At 60.1% G+C, this 23922-nt stretch overlaps 2 protein-coding genes across 5 annotated transcripts; both read right to left on the bottom strand.

The window, feature by feature from the left end:
* Positions 1-714: 714 nt before the first annotated feature.
* TMEM88 (transmembrane protein 88) lies at positions 715-1506 on the bottom strand. The gene is made up of 2 exons (XM_063113012.1): positions 1293-1506; positions 715-1158 (listed from the first exon to the last, which is right to left on the bottom strand). Exons 1-2 carry the CDS (start codon positions 1500-1502, stop codon positions 889-891), a joined length of 480 nt encoding a protein of 159 aa, XP_062969082.1. The 5' UTR covers positions 1503-1506; the 3' UTR covers positions 715-888.
* A 311-nt stretch (positions 1507-1817) lies between these two features.
* Positions 1818-23488, bottom strand: KDM6B (lysine demethylase 6B). Of its 4 annotated transcripts, XM_063110561.1 has the most exons (25): positions 23411-23488; positions 16565-16682; positions 14412-14503; positions 11577-11698; positions 11156-11298; positions 10921-11062; positions 10606-10704; positions 10288-10507; positions 10105-10197; positions 9857-10018; positions 9594-9773; positions 9164-9505; positions 6902-9063; positions 6670-6796; positions 6441-6546; positions 5408-5613; positions 5235-5299; positions 5082-5153; positions 4838-4986; positions 4571-4685; positions 4299-4486; positions 3957-4098; positions 3453-3579; positions 3193-3363; positions 1818-3082 (listed from the first exon to the last, which is right to left on the bottom strand). In XM_063110561.1, the coding sequence occupies exons 6-25, from the start codon at positions 11055-11057 to the stop codon at positions 3059-3061; spliced, it is 4887 nt and encodes a 1628-aa protein (XP_062966631.1). In that variant the 5' UTR covers positions 11058-11062; positions 11156-11298; positions 11577-11698; positions 14412-14503; positions 16565-16682; positions 23411-23488; the 3' UTR covers positions 1818-3058. The 4 variants fall into 4 exon arrangements, with proteins under 4 accessions (XP_062966631.1, XP_062966630.1, XP_062966632.1 ...); XM_063110560.1 differs by lacking the exon at positions 14412-14503; XM_063110562.1 differs by lacking the exons at positions 14412-14503; positions 16565-16682; positions 23411-23488 and adding an exon at positions 12354-12388.
* Between the last annotated feature and the right edge of the window lie 434 nt (positions 23489-23922).

The raw sequence follows: 23922 nt of genomic DNA, 5'->3' as shown, positions 1-23922 counted from the left end.
CTGAGATCGGAAGCATTCTCGGCCCCCCACCCCCAACCTGGATGTCCAGGGGTGCTAAATGTTCCTTCAAGATCGGGAGTGGGGATGGGGGACAGGCTGAGCTGCAGAGCAACAGGCCCCGGGGTGGGTCCCTGCATCTTCCCTCCCACGCTGCTGCTCCAGAATTCTGGCGGGAGGGAGGTGTCATCCTGCTCCGGAAGGCCCATTGTTTCCCACCCTGGCCTGGCAACACCGAGTTCCTCTAAGCTGGGGTCAGAGAACGGACTTGGGTCCCCAAGGGGACAGGGTAGGCGGCCGAGGCCGGGCCCCCTCCGCTGTGTTGATGGGAAGGTGACTTTGGGGTCAGGGATAGATCTCTGGGGTCTGGCCAGGACGAATGGGCTAACGCGATAAGGAAAGGCCAGGAGACTGAAGGATGCTTCCGTCTGAGCATTTGTAGCCTCCGCGCCTGCTCCCGGGCACAGAGCAGGGTTGATAGTATTTGTGCCATCCCTCGTTCACAGAGCGCATTCAGCTTATTAATTCTTTATTGATGTGTGATTACTCTTTCCCCTCCAGCCCCGTAAACACTGGGGGAGCTGCTCCAGAAAAGGAGGGCGCAAGGTTCACTTGTCCTGCCCATGATAAGGAGGGGGAGGGGGAAGACGTGCAGAGTTCAGCCCAGATGTTCAGAATTCAGATGCAGGTAGTGAGAGGAAAGTGGGTTTTCGGGGGTGTGGGAATTTTCACCAGCATTGGGTCCACAGATGGTGCTGTTCCCCAAGAGGATGCGAGGCCCAGCTCATGCAGGGGTGGGGGCAGGGCGGGTCAGAAGATCCCGGGGCTTCGAGTCCTTGAGCCAACTGGGAGGGAGGGCAGCCGTCCGGGTTGTTCTTGACTCAACTGTCCTCAGACCCAGACCTTGCCTGATGTGGGAACGGCCTGTGACCCTGGTGAGGCCAGGGTTTGCCGCGGCTGTGGGACGCGCTGGCGCCGATAGAGGGCTCGGCTGTAGGGCACGAGGCAATCGGCCAAGCGGAGGCGCAGGCAGAGGCGGCGGTAGCTGGCTAGGGCAAGCACGAGCAGCGGCACGAGGAGCAGGAATCCGGTGACCAGCAGGGCCGTGAAGCCAGGGTCCCGCAGGTGCGCGGTGCAAGGAGGTGCCTGGGAGCGCAGGAACTGTCGGAGGAGAAGAGACTTCAGGCCCAAGCCGACCCGGGCCATATGGCGTACGGATGGGAACATCCCAGGCGGGGAGCATCACCACACAATAACACCCACATTCACATTCACACCCCGTGCTGCACGCTCACCTGGGAGTGGCAGAGGAAGCCGAAGCCCAGCATGGTGACAGCGGGTAGCAAGATGGTCCCCAGCACCAGCGCCAGCAGGAGAAGATTGAAGGCAGCCACGAGCAGATTCTGAGCCGTTACGAGCACAGCACAGGCCCAGCAGTCCAGGGGGTCCCGGGGTTCTGGGCCGCCGCCGGGAACCGGTCGCTGTGCCCCGGGGACATCCGCCATGGCCCGCCTGGCTCCCGCCCTCCTGGGCCGCGGCCCTGGCCCTTATAGCCCTCTTTCCTGCCCCTCCCCCAGCCCAGCCTCTCCCCACCCCCCTTATCCTGGAATGCGGCTCTAGGATTAGGCACCCCCCCCACCCATCCTGAGGAGCAGACCAGAGCTCTGGACATTCCACAGGCGCCTCCGGGGAGGGGCTCACCTTCGCCGGGGTCTATGCAGGCCCTCCCCATCAATCACGGTCTTGCAGCCCTCCTCCCGGTACTCTCCCTGCCATCACCCGCACGGAATCAAAACAGGAGATTTTTTTCTTTTATTTTTAATATTAATATTCTCACACAAAAATCACCGAAAATAGGAGTAGGGTTGGGAAGACCCCTCTGCCCTTGGGGCAGAAGGACAGTGCAGTGCGAGGGGGCGGGACTGTAAACCCCCCACCCCTCCGCAGCCCCAGCATGGAGGATAAAAAAACAACCAACAAAACAAAAATAAAGCCCCAGAGAAACTCACCCCGGGGTGTCCCTGCCCCAGTGAGGCCCTGGCCCTGGGCTGTCACGCTTAAAAAGAAAAGGGGGTGGGGGCGAAGGTCCGTGTTTTTAAAATTGGCCGGGGCTAGGAAGGACGGGGTTCCTTTTCCTCACAGTTCTTTCTTTAAAACTTTTAAATTTTTTTATTTTATTTATTTTTTTTTTACAAAATACCATTTCAGTTCCCACTTCTTCCCCTACAGTACAGGAGTCGCTCACCCTCGGGCGGGGCTGGGATCGGGTCGGGAGTGGGGGGACTGGTCCGAGAAAGTGCAGGACGTAGGGAGGGGAGCGGGCTTGAGCACCATGAGAACCCGGCTGGAGCCGAGGGCGGACGAGCGGAGACGGGCGGGCCGGGCCCGGACACACACTGGCGGGCGGTCCCTGCAGGGGCGGGCGGGATGGCTTGGGGGTGCGGGAGGTCGGGTTTTCCCAAAAATGAATAAATAGAGGTGAGTGGGACTGTTATAAATTAAAAACCAAAAACAAACAAAAAGAGAACAAAAAATACAAATCATAACCAAGTGAATAAACAGAGACATGTACAGGGTCACAGCTAGCATCGGAAGTAAAAAAGGAGGTTCTGGGGGAGGGGAATAGCCCATAGAAAGAATCTCATTAAAACCTCGGCTGCCGTAACGTCTATGTACATACACTAGCCGCGGGCATCTGCGCCGGGCGGGCGGGCGGGCGGCAGGCGTGAGGGAACCCGTATGTGACCCCCGCCGCCGTCGGAGCCTGGTCCTTGTGTCTGTTGCTAGAAAGGCCAAAGTCGGTGAGGGGAGGCGCTGGTGGGCGAGGGGCTGCCAGCCCCCTCCCCCGTCTCCCATTTTTTTTTCCTTTTTTCCTATTTGTTAAAAAAAAAAAAAATTCTTTTTCTTAATAAATTAAGTGAGGGGAGCTGCCATTGGGGTCGAAGGGCTGGGCCCAAGCCCCTTCCCGGCCACAGGCGGGACCTAGGTCCAGCCCAGGCGTGTGCTGGTGGCCCCGCGGCGCCCGCGCGGGCGGCCGGGCAGGCGGGCGGGGCGTCCGGCCTCATCGCGACGTGCTGGCGGGGGCCTGCGGGGGAGAAGGCGCGCGGTTCAGGGGCAGGCGAGGGCTGGCCCCACGGCGCGCCCACGGCGCCCCCGGCCAGCCGGCCGTCCCCCGCCGCCCCGCCGCGCCCTCACCAGCGTGAAGGCGTCGTAGGCCTGCGCCAGCTCCTCAGTGCGGTACTGCTCCAGCACCACCACGCCCTGCAGGCCCGCGCTGCGGCGCCGGGCGCAGCCCTCGCAGTGCACCAGGTACGTGTTGCGGCTGCCGTTCTCACTCGTCACAAACAGGATGTTGAACACCTCCACCTGGGACAGTTAAGAGGGGGCGGTCACGGGCAGGGAGGGCCACTGTGGGCACCTTGGGGGAGCAGGAAAGGGAGGGCGGGCCCACTCACATCACACTCGTTGCAGTAGTAGGCAGGCTCGTCCTTGACCCGGCCCTGGTAAGCGATTTTCTTCCCTGCCCGCACCAGACTCTCCCGTTGCACCTGGCAGTGCTTCATGGACTGCAGGAGGCAGAACCTGGGGAGAGGTGAAGTGGCATTGAGGCAAGGCTGCCGGCAGCGGCAGCGACAGCGGCAGCGGCGAGAAGGACGGGCAGAGTCGGAGCAGGGCGTTTGGGCTGGGCGCTCAGTTCCCTGAGGTTGCAGTCCCGTGGTCCTCCCCTAGAGGGCTCCCCGCTTCATGCCTGGCTACATCCCCTGTCCCGGACATCTGTCACAATTGAAATTTCATGTGGTTTTTGTCTATTTGGATCACTGGGGAAAAAAATGGTCATGAGAGCAGGGACCTTGTCAGCCTCCCCAGCAGGTGAAGAATGGGGGCAGAGTCAGATAGGAAGGAGGACAGCAGGGACCAGGTCAGGTGGAGATGGGCTCCCACCCAAACAGAGCCCTCACTTGATCATCTTGAACAAGTCGGGGTCACTGATTTTAACTGTGCGAGCCACGTTCCAGGACACATGAATCATGGGCACAATGGACTTGACGTTCTTCACCTCATTCCACTCATATCGTTCCAGGGCCAGCTGGTACTGATAGGCTGCGGGGCAGAAAGGGTAACGACAGGATTCTCAAACAGCCCCCAGCCACCTGGGCCCAAGCCCGTTCTCTCACAGCTGGCACCCTTCAGACCCCACCCCACCCCACCCCCACTCCCTATGGGTCTCACTCTCCATGCGCCCTACCTCCTCGTTACTAACTGGCCCTGCACCAAGCCATCACCTGGCCCCACCCTCTCACCGGTGAGGGGCCCCACATTCCAGGCGATGTTGTTGCACCAGCCGGTGGCCTGCACCCAGTGCACAGTCCCTGCGTTAATCCACACGAGGTCTCCGGGGCGCTGCACGAAGCGGTACACAGGGATATTGGAAGCATAGAGGTCATCCAGTATTGGCCACCAGGAACCTGTCAAGTAGTCCACGCCGTGCCTGCGGTGTGGTCACAGGGTCAGGTGGGAAGCTGGGGACCGAGAGACGAGACGCGACAGTGACTAGCAGGGGGCTGGCACGCACCGGTCGCAGAAGGCGCTAATGGTCTCCCAGTAGTGCTCGTGCACCGCAAACCACTCGCAGTCGCCAGGGCCGATGTTGATGTTGACAGAGCAGAAGTTGTTGTTCTCTTGGTGGCCTGCAAGGGGCGACAGAGAACGGCATGGCTGGCTTGTTCGGAGCCTGAGCTCCCGACAGCCCCACCCTTTCCCCTCATTGGCCGGCGACTCAGGCCGCCGCCAGCCCCTCCCTCCAGCGCTCCTGGCACCCGCCCGCAGGCCAGTGGCTCACCTGGTGTTCGGCTGCCGGGGACCTTCATGTACAACTGCACGGTGTTCATGCCCAGGATGGTGTGGCCCACGTGGCTCAGCATGTTACCCGTGGATGTGACCCGCATGAAGGCGGGCAGTTTCAGCAGCTCCTGCAGCTGGGGCTTCCACCTGCGGTGGCCAGGGTGCAACAAAAGTGGGTGGCTACTCCCAACTCTGCCCATGAGCACTCCTGTCCCAACTTTGCAGGCCTCAGCCTCACTGACCTCTTGGCATCAGACAGGTCGATGTTGGTGCCAAACTTGATGATGTGATGGTTCTTCGGGTCTGGTGCACTGCTGTTGTGGTAAAGAGCACAGGTTAGTGGAGAACCAAAGAAAGGGCAGGAGTCCTAAAGGAGGCGTACAACTGTACTGTACCTAGGAGGGGTTCCTGTGGTGCTGTCGGGCTCCTCTGACTCTTCATCTTCACTCTCCTTCTCCTCCTGCTCAGCCAGAGGGGTAAGCAGGCCTGGGTCAGTGACCTTCCGGGAGCCCTCCCACCACCACCCCTGATCCCAGCACCCGTGCCTGTGCTCATGCTCGCCCCTCACCTGCAGGGACTCCTGGAACGACGAGGCCTGGTACTGTGCATACTTGGCAATGGTGGTGTGGGAACGGGAGCTCTCACAGGGCCAGATCTGTCGTGTGCCCGTTAGATCCCAGTTCTCATCTGAGGGCTGCTGCACCTGGGTGCGCACCTCCACGGTGTGCTCACCACTCGCCTCCACCAGCGTCTTGGTGGAGAAGAGGCCCAAGTCTGCAAGGGAGGGCCGAGCAGGGCGTCGGGGCAGGGGCAGGGGCAGAGGCAGAGGACAAGTATGGAGGGCCCAACTCACCCTTTCCCTTCCTACTCCCCAGGTCTCTGACAGTGTGGACACAGGCTTAGCAGAGCTCAGCCCAGGAGAAAGAGGCAAGAACCCTAGCCTCACAGGAAGCTGGGAGGGCTGGCCTCGATCTGGTCCTCACCAGCCCCCTTCCTCCTGCAGCTGATCCAGGCCTCACCCCCCCAACCAGAGTCGTCAGGTGTGCATAGCACCTCGCATATAGTAGGTACTCAATGAATGGCAGCTTATCACTGCCATTGGATCCAATTAAAGATTTAGTCAAGTGAAAGCCTGGAGTGTACCTCCAGTAACTCAGTGGTGGGAAAGGAGGCCATATGAGTATAAAGGAAACAAAATTGATTTTTATATTTCTATAGGGTTTCCTCTTTTGAATGTTTGAAATTTTGCACAACAAAAGGTTGAAAAAGAGAGAGAAGGCCTCAAACCATGGGTCTTCAGGAGTTTTCTACAATCTATTCTTCTCATCCTTAGTCACCAAGAAAACCAAAAGTGACTCTAACCAGGCCCTGAGATATACCCCCTTCTCACTCGCCCACTGCTGAGGACAGGGACAGATGAGAAAAGCCTGAGGCCAGCTGACCCATCCACTCGAAGCACTCCTCAAATATGGCCTATGCACCACTGAGAAGAGCTCATTATAGCTACTGTCCAGGGTCTTCAAGTGTGGGTGTTCTCGGAGGGTCCCACATGCCCCAGACACTCACAGTTCTCCCCACACTTTCTGCACCCTGGAACTCACTGAGCCGCAGAGAGCCCGCCAGGCCCCGGATCACGGTGATGGGATTTCGAGGGTCCGTACAGAACTGCAGCAGCACCGGCGAGAAGGCGTCACGTTTACTCTCCAGCTGAGACAACCAGGACAGGCTGGGGTCAGAGCCCTGTCCCAGGCTCAGAGCCCACCAACCGCCCCCAACACCATCTTAGCACCCACTGGCAGGGGGGGCTGTGAGGACAGATGGCACACATACATAGATGCTGGGTGTCGGGGGGTTGAGTTTTTCCCGGGGCAGCTTCTCCTCAGTGTTGATCTTCGGTTTCACAGACTGGGCAGGGGAAAGGTAGGACTCTCGAAACTTCCCTTTCACCTTGGCATTCCTGTGGGAGGAGAGTGGAATGAGGACAGAAACATCAGGGTGATGGTGGAAGGGAGCTTTCCTTGGGCCAAGAAGGCAGCCTCGTGGGTGACAGCCCCCAACTCACTTGCTGGCACGCACAACGTCAGCAGCGCAGTGGCTGATGGTGAGGTCTGCCATGCGCAGCCGCCGCTCTTCCACCTCAGAGGCGATAAAGGTCTCCTTGTCACCACTCTCTACCTTGATAAGTCGGATCTTCAGCTCCTTGGGGGGCCCCTCACTAAGTGAGCGCAGCTTTAGCATGTCAGCCCGGCTGACGCCTGGTGGCCCCAGAGCTTCCTCCCGAGCCTTCTTTCCAGGAACAGGGGCTGATGGGGGTATGGGCTGAGCAGAGGGTGCAGGAGCTGGTGGAGGGACCGCAGTTGTGGATGGTTTGGCCTTAGACGCCCCGCCAGGGTCAGGCCGGACCTTCTCACGACCCTGGATCTCCTCGCTCTGCAGGTCCAGGTTCCCCAGCACCCGGCGGCTCTTTTCTTTGGGAGCCTTGGCCTTGGCCTTTGCCCTGCCCTCACGGGGCCGCCGACCCACACTGTCCTTACAGGCCCTCCTGTGCCGCCGATGCTCCTTCTGGTGCTCCTTCTGCCGCCGCTTGCTGCTGCCTGGCCCTGCTGCTGCCACCACCCCACCACTCTCCTCCTTGGCCTGTGTGGGAGGCAGCAGTCGTTCAGTCCCACTGTCCACTGGGTCTGCTGTGTCCACTGGGTCTGCTGGGTCAGTGGCACTCCGGCCCACCCGCTCCACAAGGGTCTCACAAGCCCGACTGATCTCTTCTAGCACCTCAGACTCAGAGCGAGCAGGGGGCAGCGGCAGGGGTGGGGGCGGCTGGGTGGGGGTCATGGGGCCCGGGGCTGGCTCTTCGCCCGCCCTGCGCTCCCGGGCCCAGGGCCCACCTGAGGTAGAGAACTGAGATGACGAGGAAGCGGAGGGCTGTGGGGAGCCCTGAGCGCTAGGGGCCGCTGAGGTGGGCAGTGGGGCGGTAGCACCTGATGGGGGACCAGGGGAATACTGAGTGGTGGATAAGGGCCCAGGCCGGGTGGAAACAGCTGCTGCAGTCCCCCGGTAACAGTACTTTTGTCCCTCCAGCACAGAAGCCAAGGATTTGAGCAGGCTGGCTGGGGTGGCTGGTGGGGGCGGGGGCAGTGGTTGTGGGGGTGGAGGGAACTTGGCTAGAGGCGGTGGTGGTGGTAGGGCTGGTGGTGGCTTCTTCTCTTCCTGGGTGACCGTGGTGGTGGTGGCGGCGGTGGTGCTGGCAGCAGTGGTGGTTGAGGCTGTGTCAGTGGGGAATGGAGGCTGCAGAGATGCGAAGGGCTCCTTTAGTGGGGGTGGAGGGCCCACGCCTGACTCCTGTTGTTGCTGCTCCTCCTCTTTTCGAATTGATTCATCCAGCATCTTCATGATGTTGGCCAGCCCATCAGGTAGGATCTTGAATTCAGCTGGCTCCTCAAACTGGTCCTCCAGCGGGGTAGGGGGAAAATCAAACAGTCGTGGGCCCCGGGCAGGCAACTCTCCAACCCCGGACGGCACAGGCTGAGGGGCTTTACTCAGGGGGCCTGGGGATGGCCCCGGCCCCACCTTGGGGGTCTTTGGGAAGGAGACCCTGGGCCGGGGGCTCTCCGGGCGCCTGAAGCTTCCTGAGGTATTTTGGTGGCAGGAGGAGGGAGGGGCTGGGGGCAGGGCAAGAGTCAGGGGTGCAAGAGGCAGGTCCTGGGGACTCAGTGTTGGGCTAGAGGGCCGGGGAAGGGGGTCCATACTTCTGGCCAGATAGGGAGGTGGGGGGAAGGACACAGGCCCAGTAGGGCTGCCGCTGTGGCTGCCACTGCTGCTGCTGCTACTGCTGGTGGTTGGGGGAGTGGGAGGGGTGTGTGAATCCTGAGTGCCCACAGAAAAGCGGGGGGCCAGAGGCCCCAAGAAGCCCTCGCGGTGGGGGAGAGGTGGTGGGGGAGGACGGGGGGGTCCCTCAGCCCCGAAGAAGAGTTCCTCTAAGATCTCTCCATCCTCTCGGGCTACCCGGCAGGCTGGGCCCTTCAGCCAGGCAGAGGGTGGTGGGGGACGTAAGAGACGGGGACAGGGGGGTGGAGGGGTTGAGGGGGGTCCAGGTGGCAGGGACAGGTGGGGAGTGGCAGCAGGAGCCGCCAAGAACGGTTTCCGACTGCTGTGTGCCGAGGGCCCCAGGCGGCCCTGGTGAGAGGAGACCTCCAGCGTGGGAGTTTGGTAATGGTCACTGCCGGGCTGCAAGTGTAGGATGGGGCAGTCAGAGTCCTGCTCTGGCCACCTCAGACAAATTCCACTGATTCCTCTCCTCCACCCTCCACCTGCGTTTGTCACTCACAATGCCTGGGCTCGGCTCCATGCCCCGGAGACCGGTGTTGCTGCTGCTGCTACTGCTGCTGGTGGTGGTGGTGCCGGGGAGGCCAGGGGGCCGGGAAGGGGCGTAAGGCACGCAGGCGGTGGTTGCTGCTGGTGAAACACTGGAGTCCATCCGCGACCTCTGAACTCTGCTCTCTCTAAGGTCACTTCCGGGGGGACGGGTAGCAGGCAGGCAGCCATGGCTCTCTGCTCCTGGGGGGCGGGGGCCTGGGGGTGCAGCCGGGACCAGCCGGTGGCTGGGGGGGTGCGCAGTGTAGGCTGGAGCTGGGTATGGATATGGGTGAGGCAGCGAGTGCCGCTGGTCCTATGGGAGATAAACGATGACAAAGGGTGAGAGATGGAGGGCATGGGACTTGAAGGTAAGAGGTGGGAGGCAACAGAGAGAGGCTCACCTGGCGCTCTGGGGGTGCTGAACACTTGCGCTCGGGGCCCCAGGCATCTCCATGCAGGGTACTCCACAGCCCTGGCTTGGTCAGCTGAAATGGGGAGCTGGTGGCCAGGCCAGGAAGTGGGGGTGGTGGTGGTGGTGGTAATGGTGGCGGAGGCAGTGGCAGCCCTGGGGGAAGGCCGGTCTAGAAGAGAAAAGGGTTTGAGAATCCCACTCCTTGTCCCAGTCCTGTTCACTCATTGCCTGCTGACCCACCTACAACCACACCTGTTCAGAGTTGCAGCCTCTCCTGCGCTTGCCTCCAGGGCTGAGGCCCTCCTCCCCCGAGGGGCCTGAGAGTGCTGCAGGAGGCACAGGCTGCACTACTGGAGGTTCTGCAGCTCGCTTCACCGGGGGACCCCCCCGCTTGGCCCCATAGTTCCGCTTGTGCTGAGGACAAAAAGAGAGGAGTGAGAATGACTCAGGTGCAAGCCTAGTCTGGCCCTCCTCCCTGGCCCACCCAGCTCCAGCCTCACCTCAAGGTGCAGCAAGTTCCACACTTGCTCCAGGGGGGGCAGTACCTTGGCTCGGTGCTGGCAGGAGCCAGCATGGAAGTTCCAGAGCTGGGCCTTGGGGTGGGGAGGGAGACATAAGGCACGGGCAGACATAAGGCGGGTGTACTAAGCCAGAAGGCACCCCTATATCCTGCCTCATCCCACCTGCTGCAGTCGGCCAATGCGGGGCCCCAGTTCAGCAAAGATTCCTCCATATCGAAGGGCGCTGTGGTAACAGCGTATGGCCTCTTCACTGTCGTGCTCTGACTCGTACAGCTGCCCAAGCTGTTCCCACAGCCCTGGCTGGGCCGGCTCCCGAAGCAATGCCTGCACACAGCCATGCAGGGATTCTAGCTTCCCATGGAGAGGTCTTGGGGTGGGGGTCCTACAAAGTAAAGGGGATGGGGGGGTCAGGCTTGGGGATATTATTTCAAGGCCCCAGCCTTACCTCCCACCCCCAGAAGCTTTGAATTCCCCACTCACCCTGGAGCATAATATGGTTTGTTGGGGTGCCCAGAGCTATTGCCATGTGAAGGGGGTAGGGGAGCAGCGAGTGGGGGCTGCCCGATGCTGGCCGAGCATCTGGAGAGAGAAGGGATCTGTTAAGTGCAGCAAGAAGGAACAGTCTTATACTTACCTAGGAAGGAGAGAACCGAGGGAATAAAAGAAAGTAGCTAAGAACTGCACAGAGGCCCACAGAATAGCAGAAACCCATTCAGAATGACACAGAGATTGAGGGGTACAGAAGATGAGATGACAATGCCTGGAGACAGAGGAAGAGATGGCCCAAGTTCTCACCTGCCTCCAGGCAGCCATGCGCTACGAGGAGGGGGATGGGGCGGGCAGGGGCTCCAGGCCCCAGCACAGCTCAGGCCCCCAAGGGCAAAGGCTTCCCGTGCAGCGCGGGCCCCTGGAGGGTCCACTGCCCGATGCATCCAGCCTGGGTTGGGGATAAGAGATTATGCCCTTACTGGGGGCAAGACCAGAGCTGCCAGTGTACACCCAGTCAACCCAGCCCCAGTCTTTCCCTTACCAGGTCAGCAGTGGCCCCAGGAGCCCTGGAGATCGGGCACGGCCCCCTGCCCCAGCTCTGTGGGACGACGGTCGGGCTCCGGCCACTCTGACGAGAGTGCCCAGTGACCCCAGATGGCCGCCTGGGGCCGTTCACAGCCAATTCTACAGAGAGAAAGAGGAAAAGGAGTGAGGTGAGATGGCCAGCACACAGTCAGGGCCCGAAGGCTGGGCTGGGCTGGCAGTGGCACACACAGGTCTGTCATTTGTGCAGAGAGCCCGGCCTTGGCTTTCCTCGAGGGGAGGCCTTCCTGGCCTAAGGAGCCCTTAGAAGCCCAGGAGAGTGGCAGAGAGCCAGAGGGCCAGTCGGAGGGACCGAGTGGCTACGCTGCCAGGCCTCCAGTCTGGAGCCCCGTGGACCAGCCCGCACCGCTGCCGCTTACCCGGTCTCCGTGGGAGCGCCCTCTCTCTCTGCGTCGGCGAGCTCCAGAGACCGGGCCAATCACAGGACTTCCCCTCTGCCCAGAAAGCCAGTCATCACCCGTGTCTCCGCCTCAGTAACAGCCTGGCAGGAACCAATAGGAGCGAGCTTACCCTGGCTGCCGGGAAGGAGGGGCGGGCGAGCCGGTCAGACGGGCTCGGCCCGGGGTGACCCCGATGTGACCCCGCGGCTCCCACCTAGGGTCCCCATCTTGGACCTGACACCCGGGCCGGCAGGGCAAGAGGGCCAAGCTGGGCGGCAGGGCAGGACCCGTGCGGGTGAGGGCGATGAGTTGCACGCTCGGGTCCGCCTGGGGGGTGGCGCTACCACCAGCTTCTCTCACCCACAGAGCCGCCGGTGGTCCCGGCCAGACCATTCGAATCGCCCCCCGCCTGGCCACCGCAAGACCGAGGCCTGCAGATGAATGCGGGACGCAAAGACGTCCCTTCCCTTCCTCACTTCTCCTCGCCCAGTGACTGCCCTCTCCACCCCGAGCGCCCCTTGGAAATGCTTAGGGCTAGCTGGGCACTTCTGCGGCACCCGAACTCGCCCGCGCCGCTACCATAGCGCTCCACCCGCAACGCCTGACCCCGTCCCAAGCCAGTTACGGTTAAGTCCTCAGCCTTGTATCCAGTTCCTCCAGTTCCTCCACTTGCCCAGGCTCTCTGGGTCTTCAGTATCGACCGACCCCCAAAACCAAACCCCCCATGAATCCCCCAACTTCTGAGAAGTCGCGCACCGCAGTCCCGCGTGGCCCTTCTCGCATGGCTCCCGTATCCTCTATGCCCTTCCCCGCCGGGGCCACGCGGTTCCCCACGGCCCACGTGGCCCCCGCCCCCCAAGGGAGGGGGGGATTTCGGGGGTTGCCCGTGACGTGGCTACTTGCGCAGCGGAAGCGGTGTGTGTAAGTGTATTGGCTGGGGGGGGGGGGTCCTGCGGGAGGGAGGAGGGCGGGGCCCGAGAGGCAGTGACATCACTCTTGTCCCACTCTCACCGCCCACTCCCTTAAAGAACCCAGAACCTGTTTCGTTTCCTCCTTCACGTCCTTCCACCACCACCACCCCCCCGTCGGTGCTGGCTCGATCCACGACCGGCACAACGCTCTCCTCTCCTGGGCTCCTCTCCTTTTAGCCCCAGCTCTAACTTCTCGCCTCCCTGAGCCCAGGAGCTGCATCCCCGCGCCGCCTCCGCGTCTACCCGGCGTCCCCGCAAGTAGGGAGCCGGCTCCACTCCTAGGATCGGTCCATTGAGAGTCTAGAGTACAAAGAGCGGCGAGAAGCGAGTGCCGAGTACAAAGCGGCGGGGGCGGAGCCAGCGCTCCAGCTGGAGCTAGCGCCGGGCAGGAAGCCGGGGGAGAGCGCGCAACCAGGGGCTGGGGGCGGCTGGAAAGTTCGCCTTCGCTGAGAAGTCTGCGCTATGGGGAAATTTCCACGCAACCCACAAAGGCAGACGGGTTTCTGGTGAAAACAGCCCTCCCTCCTGAAGGGGCAAGGTCGCCTGTTTGCATGGAAGCGCTTGGACCCTACAGGTCCCGGCCTGCCACTCTCCGTTGAGCCCTACTGGGCACTTGGGCCCCGCGGACCCTCTCCGAAGTTCACGCGGAGTTTCTGTCAGAACTCTGACTCCTCACCAGACGCAGCAGCCTTTTTATCTGTTACCAAGCCCTGGGACAAGTACAGCGCCTAACTGCGGTCAAGTGTAGCCCTGGCCGGCTGCCCCCACCCAAGTCCCCGGGGAGAGGGGAACGCAAGGACCAGACTTGGGCAAACGGTGCAGGGAGGGGAGCAGATATCAGAGGAGCGATCCTTGCTTGGGAAGTGGTGCCGAGGGAGCTGCCAGTTACCAGGAAATGCAGCTTCCCCTTCTGCGATGATGACACTTCCCCTCTGCCACTTCCCCTTTCCCACGGGGAACTGACTCAGCTTTCCCTAAGCCAGCGAGTCCCGTCCCTCCAGCCTCTTGGTCTTCCACCTTTATCCACAAAGCCCTACTCTGGCACCAGGGAGTACAGAGCCCTCACTTGAAGACAAAACTTCCTCGTAGCCACCTCGATCCTCGTCCCCATCCGGGACGCAGGGGCCTGACTCCTCACCCGCCCCCCCGGACAAAGCCCTCCCTGCGGGTCTGATTCAGGCTTGGGGTGGGGGAGCGTGAGTCACCCAGAAAACCTTCCCCTATTCCCACTGACTCAGCCCCCGCCTCCCCGAACACACACAGACACACAGTCAGAGGCAGACACAACTCCTCAGCCCACACACCGCTCACCACCGGTCCCGCGGAATTTCCCCTCTCGTCTCCCCCCACGACAGCCCCTCCCCGCGCCGGGCAGCCCCAACGCCGCGCTCACACCTGTTCCCCAGCCGCCGGCGGCCAGCTCGCGATCCACTCTCACCTCCACTCTCGCTCTGGGGCAAGAATAGCCCTCCCCGACTCCCGGTGTCCATACTAACCCAAGGGAGGGAACAACCACGGAGAGACACAAAGACGGAAACCCACAGGCTCCTCGAAGACAGACGAAATGTAGACGCACGCGGCCAGAGCCAGGCTGGGAGGTCGATAGACGTCTAGGGCAGACATTCCAGCCTCTCCCAAACCGACCCACAATCCTGGGGAGCAAGCCGCTCGCTCTGAAAGGGTTAATTCAGCTCCCGCCGAGGCCACGCCCTCCCCATCCGGGCACTCCCGGCAAAGCCCGGCTCCGCCCCCTCCATCCGGGCTCTGGACTCCAGGACTTTAACCGACCCCCTCCCCCTTGAGCCCCAAGAGAGAACCACTCCATCAATCACACCCACTTAACTCTCTCTGGGCTTGAGGCCGAAGAGCTCCTCCGCGCAGGACCCCAGCCGCGCAGGACGCGTGGTAAGAGGCCTGACGTGCGCACGCAGAATCCTAACACAGCCAAAGATAAGACCCCGCAGATGGGTTTGACTGAGCAGGCAGCTAGTGGGCACGCTGCACGCGAGCGGAGGTGGGACCGCCCCCGCCGCATCCCGCTCCCTGCCGTTCCTCGTTCTGCCAGGTGGAAGCGAGGGGTTACAGGTTCGCTTCTTACCTGGGGGAATGGGAGGGGGAGGCGGAGGGGACGGCCGCCGGCTGAGACTCTACTGTGACTCAGCCACCCGGGCAGGCCGCCCGCCCGGGATTCCCTTCCCCAGCCTTCCCCCGCTGCCGGCTCCTCCCCACCCCCAACTGAGAAGTGACGGTGCTGGCCCCGGCCCGCTATGTGTCACTGCGGGCCTTGTGTCTGCCTCTGACTGGGCGCTGTGTTCACAAGTCTGTGACACGGTCGGCTGTGTGTGGGTCCCGGTGTCTGTCTCCGTGTGCACCTGCATATCTGCTCATCTTGTCTCCCTCAGTGCCTGTGTCTGACGCGTTCCTGTCATTATCCTTGTCTACATGACTCCGCGGGGCTGTCTCTGTCTGTGTGTCTGCCTGGCTCCTGTCTCGGTCTTTTGTCTGGGTCTGCCTCTGCATCACTAGCATGATCACGTGCGTCTCTGCACATGCCCTTCTGTGTTTGCCTTCATGTTCCTGAACAGAGTCAGGGAGACATTGGAGCAGGCTGACCCTGCTGACTCTTCGCCTCACTCCCTTCAATACTGACGTCTTGCCGGGTCAGTCATCCTTCTGTTTGAGTCAGGTGTTTGGGGGTCTGTCTGCCTTCGATAAAGTTCTGTCCCATTCCTCAACATCCTTGCTTATCCTAACAGCTCCCTGCGGCTCCCATTATGACGATAATTGCTAGCATTTAGTGAATACTTATTACACGACTGGCACTGTGTTAAGCATTTTATATGCTTTTTTTTTTTTTTTTTAACTTTTCCCCAAAACCTGACAGGAGATACTGTGATTACCCCATTTTACAGATGAGGAAATTGAGGCTCAGAGAGGTTAAGTAAGTTGGCCAATGTCATTCTGCAAGTGAGTGGAAGAGCTGGGCCTTCTTTCCAGAGTTACATTCTTACCACTCTTTTGTACTGCCTCTGTCCTATTCTCCCTCCCTTGCTTATATACTCACAGGCCATCTCCTGTGTCAGTCTTCCTCTCAGCTCTACCCCATGTTACCATCCCAAATGTCTCATGTCCTCTAGAGAAACTGTGGGTAGGAGGCTGTGCAGATCTCAGAAGCCATAGGTTTCTTGGCAATGAAGCTTATTCAGCTAACACATTCATTCAACACAAATCCGCTGAGGCACCTCAATGTGCAAACCATCATGCCAAATAGTGAGATACATAGAAGAAAACAGTCCCACTCAAGAAACTCAGTGAGTAATGCGGAAGAACGCACACTCAGAGAACTTAAGGCCCTGGTTTAGGGATCATCTTCCCTTTTCTCCCGCAGAGGAATGGGAAATGGAGCAGGACCTCAGGTAGAGAACTGGCAGGAGAGAAGGAAGCAGAAGAAGAGTAATACAGGGTGTGGGAGGCAAATGCTATAGTGCAGTGTGAAGAGAATGGGGCAGAAAGCGATCTGGAAGGAAAGGTGAGATTGCCAAAATTGCCATGGCAACAGTAAGTTGTTATGGCAATGATGTCCAGTATCTCCCCAAATCAATTTCTAAACACCATCTATAAGCTAAGCGTTCAACAACTCTTTTAAGGGTAAAGCCTGTCCCTTTCCAAGAAAATTCCGTCTAGGGTATCTCACATCTACTTTTCAGCTTTCAAACCTTAGCTTAATTCAATAAGCAACTGAATTGTAGTACTGGGGGAAGATTTTTGGGGGGAGAGATTGGCGAAGTACAGGAATGAACCATTCATAGGAGACAGAGGGGAGCTCCATAACCCAGGAGGGCTGAACCACTGAAGCACCACACGTGGGAGGAGGCTCAGAGTTGGACTGGACCATTCTGAGGAGTGGGCATGATCCAGAACATACCAACCTTCTTCAAAAATGTGGTGCAGAGTTGGACTATTGGTGGGGCAGAAGGTCAGAGGGGCAGGACTTACCAGATGGAGTTTGGTGTGCCCTGTCTCATTGGAACCAGAGCCCCAGCAGTGGGGTACAGCAGACCACTGTGGGTGGGGTGGGCAGTGCTATGGGGCTGGCATGGTGCCTGGGGGGAACCTAAAAGAAAACAATCAGTCAGAGATGGGGTCTCCCAGACGGGAAAAATCTCCCTGCCCCCTCATTGAAGAGAAACCTGACTCTGGTGGTCAAACTGGATAGAATCTTGTTTCCATGGCAACCAGAAAAAGCCATCCCAAAGTGGTCCTCCAATCTTCCCCTTTAGGAGGCAGCCTGGACTAGATGGTAAGAAGGGCATGCTATGGTATCTGAGTAAATCTACAGTGGACACCCAACCTGTGATCCGTCTTCTGACTGGACCTTTCTGCTGAGACTCCCTGACCCTAGAGTAGCCCCAGCAGCCCCTGACATCTGCACCAAGCTAGCCTGGGTCCTGCATGTCCTGGCCCCAGGGCATGCTGACCCTCTTCCTGGGCTCAGCCTCTGTGTCCTCTCCAACCTTATCAAGACAGGAGACAATCGACCCCACCCTCTGGACTCTGCTCCCTCCTCTTCCCCCAGGCGGGTACAGGCAGGTCTTGGTGAGCAGCACAGGTGGCCAGACTAGATGAACGAGCCCAGCAAGGAGGAGCCTTCTCCCTCTGCAAGAACTATGACTCTGGGCCTAAGCCTGGAAGTGGCCTCTGCTGCAAGCCTCCCCTCTATCCTACCCCGCCAAGGCCATATCCTGTTTCCCCATCACCTCCTTCCTCTATGTGGTCCAAGAAGGTGATAGAGGCCCACTCTCTTCTCTCCCAACCCTTAGAGATAAGGAGCTAGCTAGGTCTTTTAACATAAGTCCAGAGCCAAGAATTAGGTGTCCATCCAGGGGTCAGACCTAAGTCAGCCCTCACCTCAGACTCACTCCTCAGGGACCTAAGTTTTCTGCTCCATTAGCCACAATTCTCTTCCCTAACGGACCCAGACACTTGGGCTCCTAGTCTAGTCTCTCCATTCCCTGGCCTTCCAGCTCCCATCCTTCCCCCTGCCCCAGAGACTCAGGCCTCTGGCCCCCAGTCTCCATGATGCAATGTGCTGCAAGCTTCCACAGCTGCTGATGACACTGCCCCTGGGGAGGTGCTATTTCTGACCCATTGAAGGCCCCCTCACCTGGCCAGGGTAGTGGTCAGCTGCAAGTGGGGGAGGCCAGCAGGCAAGGCCCTTCTGCTGGAGAAGGGAGCTTGAGGCTGGAACTCTCCAGGAATAGGGAGGCTCAGAACATGGGACCAGGGAGGGCATGTGTGTAGTCAGTAGCATTTGTATATGTGGTTATGTTGGGGGAGGGGCCTCTGGGGAAGGTCTAGCCTAAAGAGAGGGGAGTGGTCAGGCCTTAGGACAGACCAAGAAGAGGAGTGAGGGGCAGCCAAGGGGGTCAGAAGGGTGTGTGGGGGGTGTCCAGACACCAGAGTGGGGGAGGGGCTAACAGACATTTAAAGGGCCAGCCCCAGAGCTTTAATCCTTCACCAGCCCTGGCCCCAAGCCCGAGGCTGTAATTCATCTGTCCAACAGCTGGGGTGGGTGTGGGGGGGGCATGTGGACTGGAAGGGGGAGCAGGGGGGAGGGGCTGGGGCTTTCTTATGCACAGAGCCAAACAACAAAAGGGGAAGCTGAAGGGCCAACTCCAAAGTGCCCAGGCCAGGCCGCTGACCTGTAGACCTCCTGGTGGCCCCCACCTGGTGGCTGACATACTCCAGTAGTTTGGCCTCAAGGATTCTTGGCCAAAAAGTCGATGGACGCAAAGGTGGGGCCCTGGAGAAAGCCCAGGCTGAGTGCCCCTCAGGCAGGCTGTCACCCCTCCTTGCACTTTCCCAGCTGCAGCACCATCCCAGACCTGGCAGGCCCTGCAATAGACTCGGCCTCAAATGCCCTGATCACCAGTCAAGGCTCCCCAAACAAGGACTGCCGGCTCCCCCTCCCGCCGGCACAGGGTGGCAGCGGCCACACTGAAGCTGTCCCTTTAAATCATTACCACCCTTGATTGTGTGGAGGAACCAAGGGCCCTGCCCCCCAGGCAGGCGGCTTGCCATCTCCCCCCCATGAGTCCCCAGAAATGTGAGGGCCATTTAAAGGGACAACAGAGAGGCAGCCAGGTCTCTAACCACCCCCCACCCCCACCCCACACACTCACAGTCCCTTTCCCCAGCGACTCACAACCCCTTGTCCCTCCAGAGGGCCCCCCAAATTCCGGTTCTCTCCCCACCCCTGGAGACTGCTAGGAGAAAGGGGGCCAGAGTTGGGGGGCACGGGGAACTGAGGGGAGCAAGAAAAGGACTGGGACTCCCTCCTCCCTCGGAGCCCCAGGGGACAGGTCGGAAAGGAAGCAAGAACCCAGAGAAAGAGCGAGACAGAACCCCAAAAGGTGCCTTGGGCAGACCTGGGGCGCACAGGATGTCGGGTGAGGGGAAGGGAGTCAGGCTGCACAAGAAGGTGGCGCGGCCAGCCCAAGTGGGGGAGATGGAACAAGGAGGTCCAGGGAAAAGAGGCAAGGCCTGAGGAAAACGGGGAGACAGAAAGGGGGAAAGGGGTCATCCAGGAGGGTAAGAAGGAAAATCAGAGAGGGGAGGGCGAGCCAGGCCGGGGTTACCTGCTGGGTGTCTGTCCCCCGGCGGTGCCCCCGGAGTCCGGGTAGGGAGGGGGGAAAGCAGCAGGGGGGGGAGTGGGGGCTGGGGGGGCGGGGGAGACGGTCCCTCCTCTGCCTCCTGGGCCTGCCCCGGCGCTTGCAGCCTCTGCCTCCCTCCCTCCTCCTCCCCGTCCCTGAGTCCCGGAGTCAAACAAAGAACTGTAGCAGGCTCTCCCCAACCCCCTCCCTCCTCCTCCTCCTCCTCCTCCTCCACCTCCTCCTCCCCTCTCTCCCTCCCCACCAGCAGGCTCCCTCCTCCTCCCTTCCGGTCTCTTCCTTTAACTACCCGCCCCCCAGCCCCCAGCACTAGTCTCTCTCCACCCAACCACCCCAACCTTTTACACACCCCTTAGCCTAGCCCTGTCCCCGCTAGGAAAACTGTGGAGTCCCTTTTCAAAATGAAAGGCTCCAGAGAACATGGGAGGGGACTGGGGTCTTGCTTCAAAATCATGAACCACAATACAATTATTTTATTTTCACAGCCAAAGGAATAGTTTTAGCTATTTATTCTCCAAAAAGGGGAAAAAATAATCCTAAAGAAAGCAATACAAATCCAACTAAAGCCTTCATCAAATAAAGTGCACAAAGCAGTGGAAGCTAATCACCAGCCCCCATCCCCTCCAAAATAACACAAACTCTCCACTCCTCCCTAAGGAACTCCTAAGGTCATGGCTAGTTTGGAGCAAGCGTACTAAGTATAATAATAAAAATAGTAACTAATACCATGTAATAATAAAATTATTTCATAACAACAAGCATTCATTCTGTGCCAGGCACTGTGCTAAGTGCTTTGCATAAATTGTCTCATTTATTTCCTCCAATCTGCCTTCAAAATATATATTGATATTTAAAATTTTCAGATAAAGAATAAGAGACTCAGAGAGGTTGTGACCTTTCCAAGTCCCAATAGCCACTAAGTGGCAGAGCTGGGATTAGAATTCAGGTCTGATCTGACAGCCCAAGCTCTAAGGTACACAAAAGCGACACTGATTTTTTTCTGATACCATCACCTACCCCAGGACTTAACTCAACAGAGAAGGACAGCCATAGCTATCAACTGAGTCCCCCTTCCCTAAATGAGATGCCACAAACTGACACACTCACCTACACAGAATAAAGACCCTGACTTTTCAATCTAATACTGTTTCCTGATCCTTTTCTTCACTATTTGTAGAGGGGGATGTGCCATCTCAAGGAGACCTCAGGGATGAGCTGGTGTCTAGTGAATCCCCCATACCACACACAACTCCTCTCCTGGGTAGCTGTCTTACAACCACTCCCACTTGAGCTTGATATGGGGAAGGGGGCAATAGGACACTTAGCCATGCAGCAGGTGGGAAAGTAAAGACTCCTAGGAGGCTCTTTCAAGGTGGGAGGCGGCTTGGAGGGGAAGCTCTCCTGTGCCAATCTAGGAAAAAGTGACCCAGGATTCTCTCAGACCAGCAAAGGGGCAAAGTCTTTCAGCCACACCACACCCGTGCCCCTCCCTATCACAAAACTCCAGGCCGGGGTTTCCCACCTGCAGGATGCTAAGGCCAAGGGAAGGGAGAGGGGAAAGAGATGGCACGGGATTTGAACTGGACTCGGGGCAGAGGTGGGAGGGAATGAAGGGGGAGGAGGCCTCATTGCCTGGCAACCATCCCGGGGCACGTGCATTGGTGACATCATCCCAGGCCACCTCTAACACAGACCTTTGACCCCTAGGAGGCGGAGGGGGGCTGCTGGCTAAGCTTCCTGGGAAATAGCCTTAGGAATTCTGGGAACCCGAAAAGGAGACTAAGGATGGAACCGAGGCGTCCTGCCTTTATCTTTTTTACCCCAATATGACTCCAATCCCAGGGACTCGAGCCTCTCGCCCGCCTCCTCTCCGCCTCCAGCCCTGACCTCCCAACCCACATTTCTGACTGGAGTCCCGACACGCCCCTCAGAGATACTGTGCCTTCTCTCTCCCCGGCGAGATCGCGGTTGGGGGGGGCAGGATGTGAGGGATGGGGGCACCGGGTCCCGCGGGGCTCCGTCTCCCATCTGCAGGATCCCCTGAGTCCCAGCCGGCCGCCAGCCGGAATCTGTCTGGGTCCTCAACTCTCCTGCCCCTCCCCGCACTGTTCCAGGGCGGAGTCTGTGGAGTTGAAACCAGGACACGGCGAGACGAAGAGTTATATAACCAGGAGAAGCAGAGAAGGACGAGTGGAGACGGGGACAGACATCCCGAAAGGAACCGAGGGAGGTGCAAAGAACACCAAGGGCGAGTAGAGAGGAAATGTTAGCAGTGCGAACGATTTATGTTGCACACCAAAGAGCAAGAATTCACGCGAAAGAGGTGTGAGGGCCCGGGAAGAGTCACCTGGGCCGTGCGGGGCTCCCCCGCCGCGCCCTCCCCCGCCACAAACAGCAGCTGGGCTCGGGCGGGTGAAGCCTCGGGAAGGGGCGCTGTTACCCGCTGCCTTTCTCTTGGGGAAGCAGCCTAAGCCAGAGCCCGGGAAGGCAGCGGCTGAGCATATGGGCCCGGAAACCACAGCTCCGCCCAGCCCACCTGGGAGCGTGGGGCGCCAGCTGGGGGGAGGCGGGGAACAGGTAGCCGGCCCTCCCAAGCGAGGCTGAACAGTAATCGTCGTGATCCCGCGAAAGCGCGCAGACCGACCCAGACGTCTGGGTCCCGAGGGGCTGAGAAGCGCAGCCCCGGACTAGCTTTACAAACCCAGATTCAAGGCTAGGGGCTGGGGGGCGCGCCCGAGTCGCTGCGCAGGCGCAAAGGGGTGCTGAGGCGCGTGCGGCGGAGGGCGGGGGTGGGCGCGAGCGTGTGGGAGTGCACGTGCGGGGCGGGGGCAGCTACCTCCTCCCTGCCTCCACCTCCTCTCCCCTCTCCCTCTTCCTGTCGCTCTACAGTACCCCTTCCCCATTGGCGGCCAGGGCCCTGATGTCAGGGCCGTTCACTGGGCCGGATTGGGCGAACAGGAGAGTTCGGGAATCCAGCTCCCGATCTCGCTCTGCAGTTACTCTGGCAACAGGGCAAGCTACCCCCGGGAGGGAAGTGGAGCCGAGCTGAGCCCCGCGCCTCAGTCCCACCTCCCTCCGGACAACCACCGAGTCCATTTCTGTCGCGGCGCAGTCGCTGCCTCCCCTCCTTCCTCCCAGAGTTCTCCTTGTCCCAGGAACCAGGCGTCCTGCCCTCGACCTTCCCCAGTCTCCAAACCCACCACTGTCTCCAACCTCCACCCCAAGTCACACAGCCACAAGCCGCAGCAGACAGGAAGCGAATCTCCGTTGCTTAGTAACCAACCCGCGTGCCCCCCTCCCCACTATTTATCCCAGCCTCCTCTCTATCCTATGCCCTCCACCCTCCCGCCCACAATTTCCTGTGAGGGGGCCCAGATGACAGGAAGGCAAACGAGGGCCTCTGCCCACCTTTCCCTCCGGCCGGGCTGGGGGCTTCAGCTGCTTTCCCGGCCACATTCCCCCCGCACCCTCTCAGCTCTGGGTGTGTGTCTCATCCTCGCCATCTCGTGGCTACGTTGGGAAGTTCAGCACCGAGAAGGACCCGAACCGGGCGAGGGCCAGGGAACAGGGGATGGCAGAGTGGGGGCAAGGCCAGGGACGAGGAGGCAAGCGGGTGAGAGGCTCGGCGAAGGGAGGTGAGCTGGGCGGAGTGGGAGGGGGCGAAGGCTACCGCTGGGAGGCTCTCGGGGCTCCTAGTAGGAAGGTTAGGGCACCTCACCCGTGCGAAGAACTGGAGGGAGACCTGAAGTGGCGCCGGGGCCGGAGACACACCGCTGTCTAGTGACACACCCCTGTCTGGTGACATCTGACCTCAATGGGCCGTCGCTTTGACCTTTCTGCAAACTCTGCCCTTCAGTCCTGCCCTTCAGTGGAGGACCGCCGCACCCCTCCCTAGTGTCGGTAAGGGGAATCCCAGCCCAAGGCCCCTCTTGACATCCGGAACCCAAGACTTGTCTGCCTCCCAGTTCTTCCCCCACCCCCACCCCCACCCCGCCCGGCTCTCTTCTAGGGGACCTGGAGGTCCTCTGCCACAATCTTTTCTCCATTGCCTTTCCCGAGACCCAAACGTCCATCCCCAGCTCTACCCCTCCTGCGATTCAGGCGTCCCGCCCCCCTGCACGGAAATGGTTTCCTTTCCCTCTTTGCAGACGCCCTCGCAGCTCCCTGTTACCTGGTTCGGGGGGGGGGGGGATCCCAGGTGTTCAGGCTCCCCAAGGTCTCCCAGAGGGTCGAGCGGCCCCCCCTCTCCCAGGCCGGGGCTGGGGGGGCCGCTCCGCCCAGTGGCGCAGTTGGATTTTCCAACACAAACACCCGCACCCCCCGCTCCCCTGCCCCGCCTCCTCCTCGTGGTCCCGCCCTTCCTCGCGCTGATGTTCCTCTCTCCGGCTCCGCCCCGCCTCCTGCCGGTCCCGCTCGCCTCAGCGCCGGTGCCGGGTAGGATGCCGGGTGCGGGCTATGGGGTGCGGGGTGCAGTGTACCGAACTCATCCCCGATCCCTGCCAGACAAACCCCTATTCCATTTGGATCACGCGCCTTTCTAAGGCAAGCCCCGCCCCACTCGCTCAAGTCCTGCCCCCAGATTTAGCCACACCCTCTTTAGGCCTCACCGTCCTGCACGTTCTTCCAAGGCCACGCCTCCTTTCCTCGCAAGGCCGCGCCTTTCCCCTCCCGTAGCCTCTCACC

Source organism: Cynocephalus volans, chromosome 10, assembly GCF_027409185.1.
Source record: "Cynocephalus volans isolate mCynVol1 chromosome 10, mCynVol1.pri, whole genome shotgun sequence".
In the NCBI taxonomy this organism is placed as follows: Eukaryota; Metazoa; Chordata; class Mammalia; order Dermoptera; family Cynocephalidae; genus Cynocephalus; species Cynocephalus volans.
This window is presented reverse-complemented; position numbering and strand designations above follow the sequence as displayed.

Excerpts from the sequence above, each read along its gene's own strand:
- TMEM88 (XM_063113012.1), bottom strand. The coding sequence starts at position 1,502 with ATGGCGGATGTCCCCGGGGCACAGCGACCGGTTCCCGGCGGCGGCCCA. Across the intron at positions 1,159-1,292 it reads GCTTCCTCTGCCACTCCCAG|TTCCTGCGCTCCCAGGCACC; the intron begins GTGAGCGTGCAG and ends CTCCTCCGACAG.
- KDM6B (XM_063110561.1), bottom strand. The coding sequence starts at position 11,057 with ATGCATCGGGCAGTGGACCCTCCAGGGGCCCGCGCTGCACGGGAAGCC. Across the intron at positions 9,774-9,856 it reads GAGGCTGCAACTCTGAACAG|ACCGGCCTTCCCCCAGGGCT; the intron begins GTGTGGTTGTAG and ends TTTCTCTTCTAG. Across the intron at positions 9,064-9,163 it reads TGGAGCCGAGCCCAGGCATT|CCCGGCAGTGACCATTACCA; the intron begins GTGAGTGACAAA and ends CTACACTTGCAG.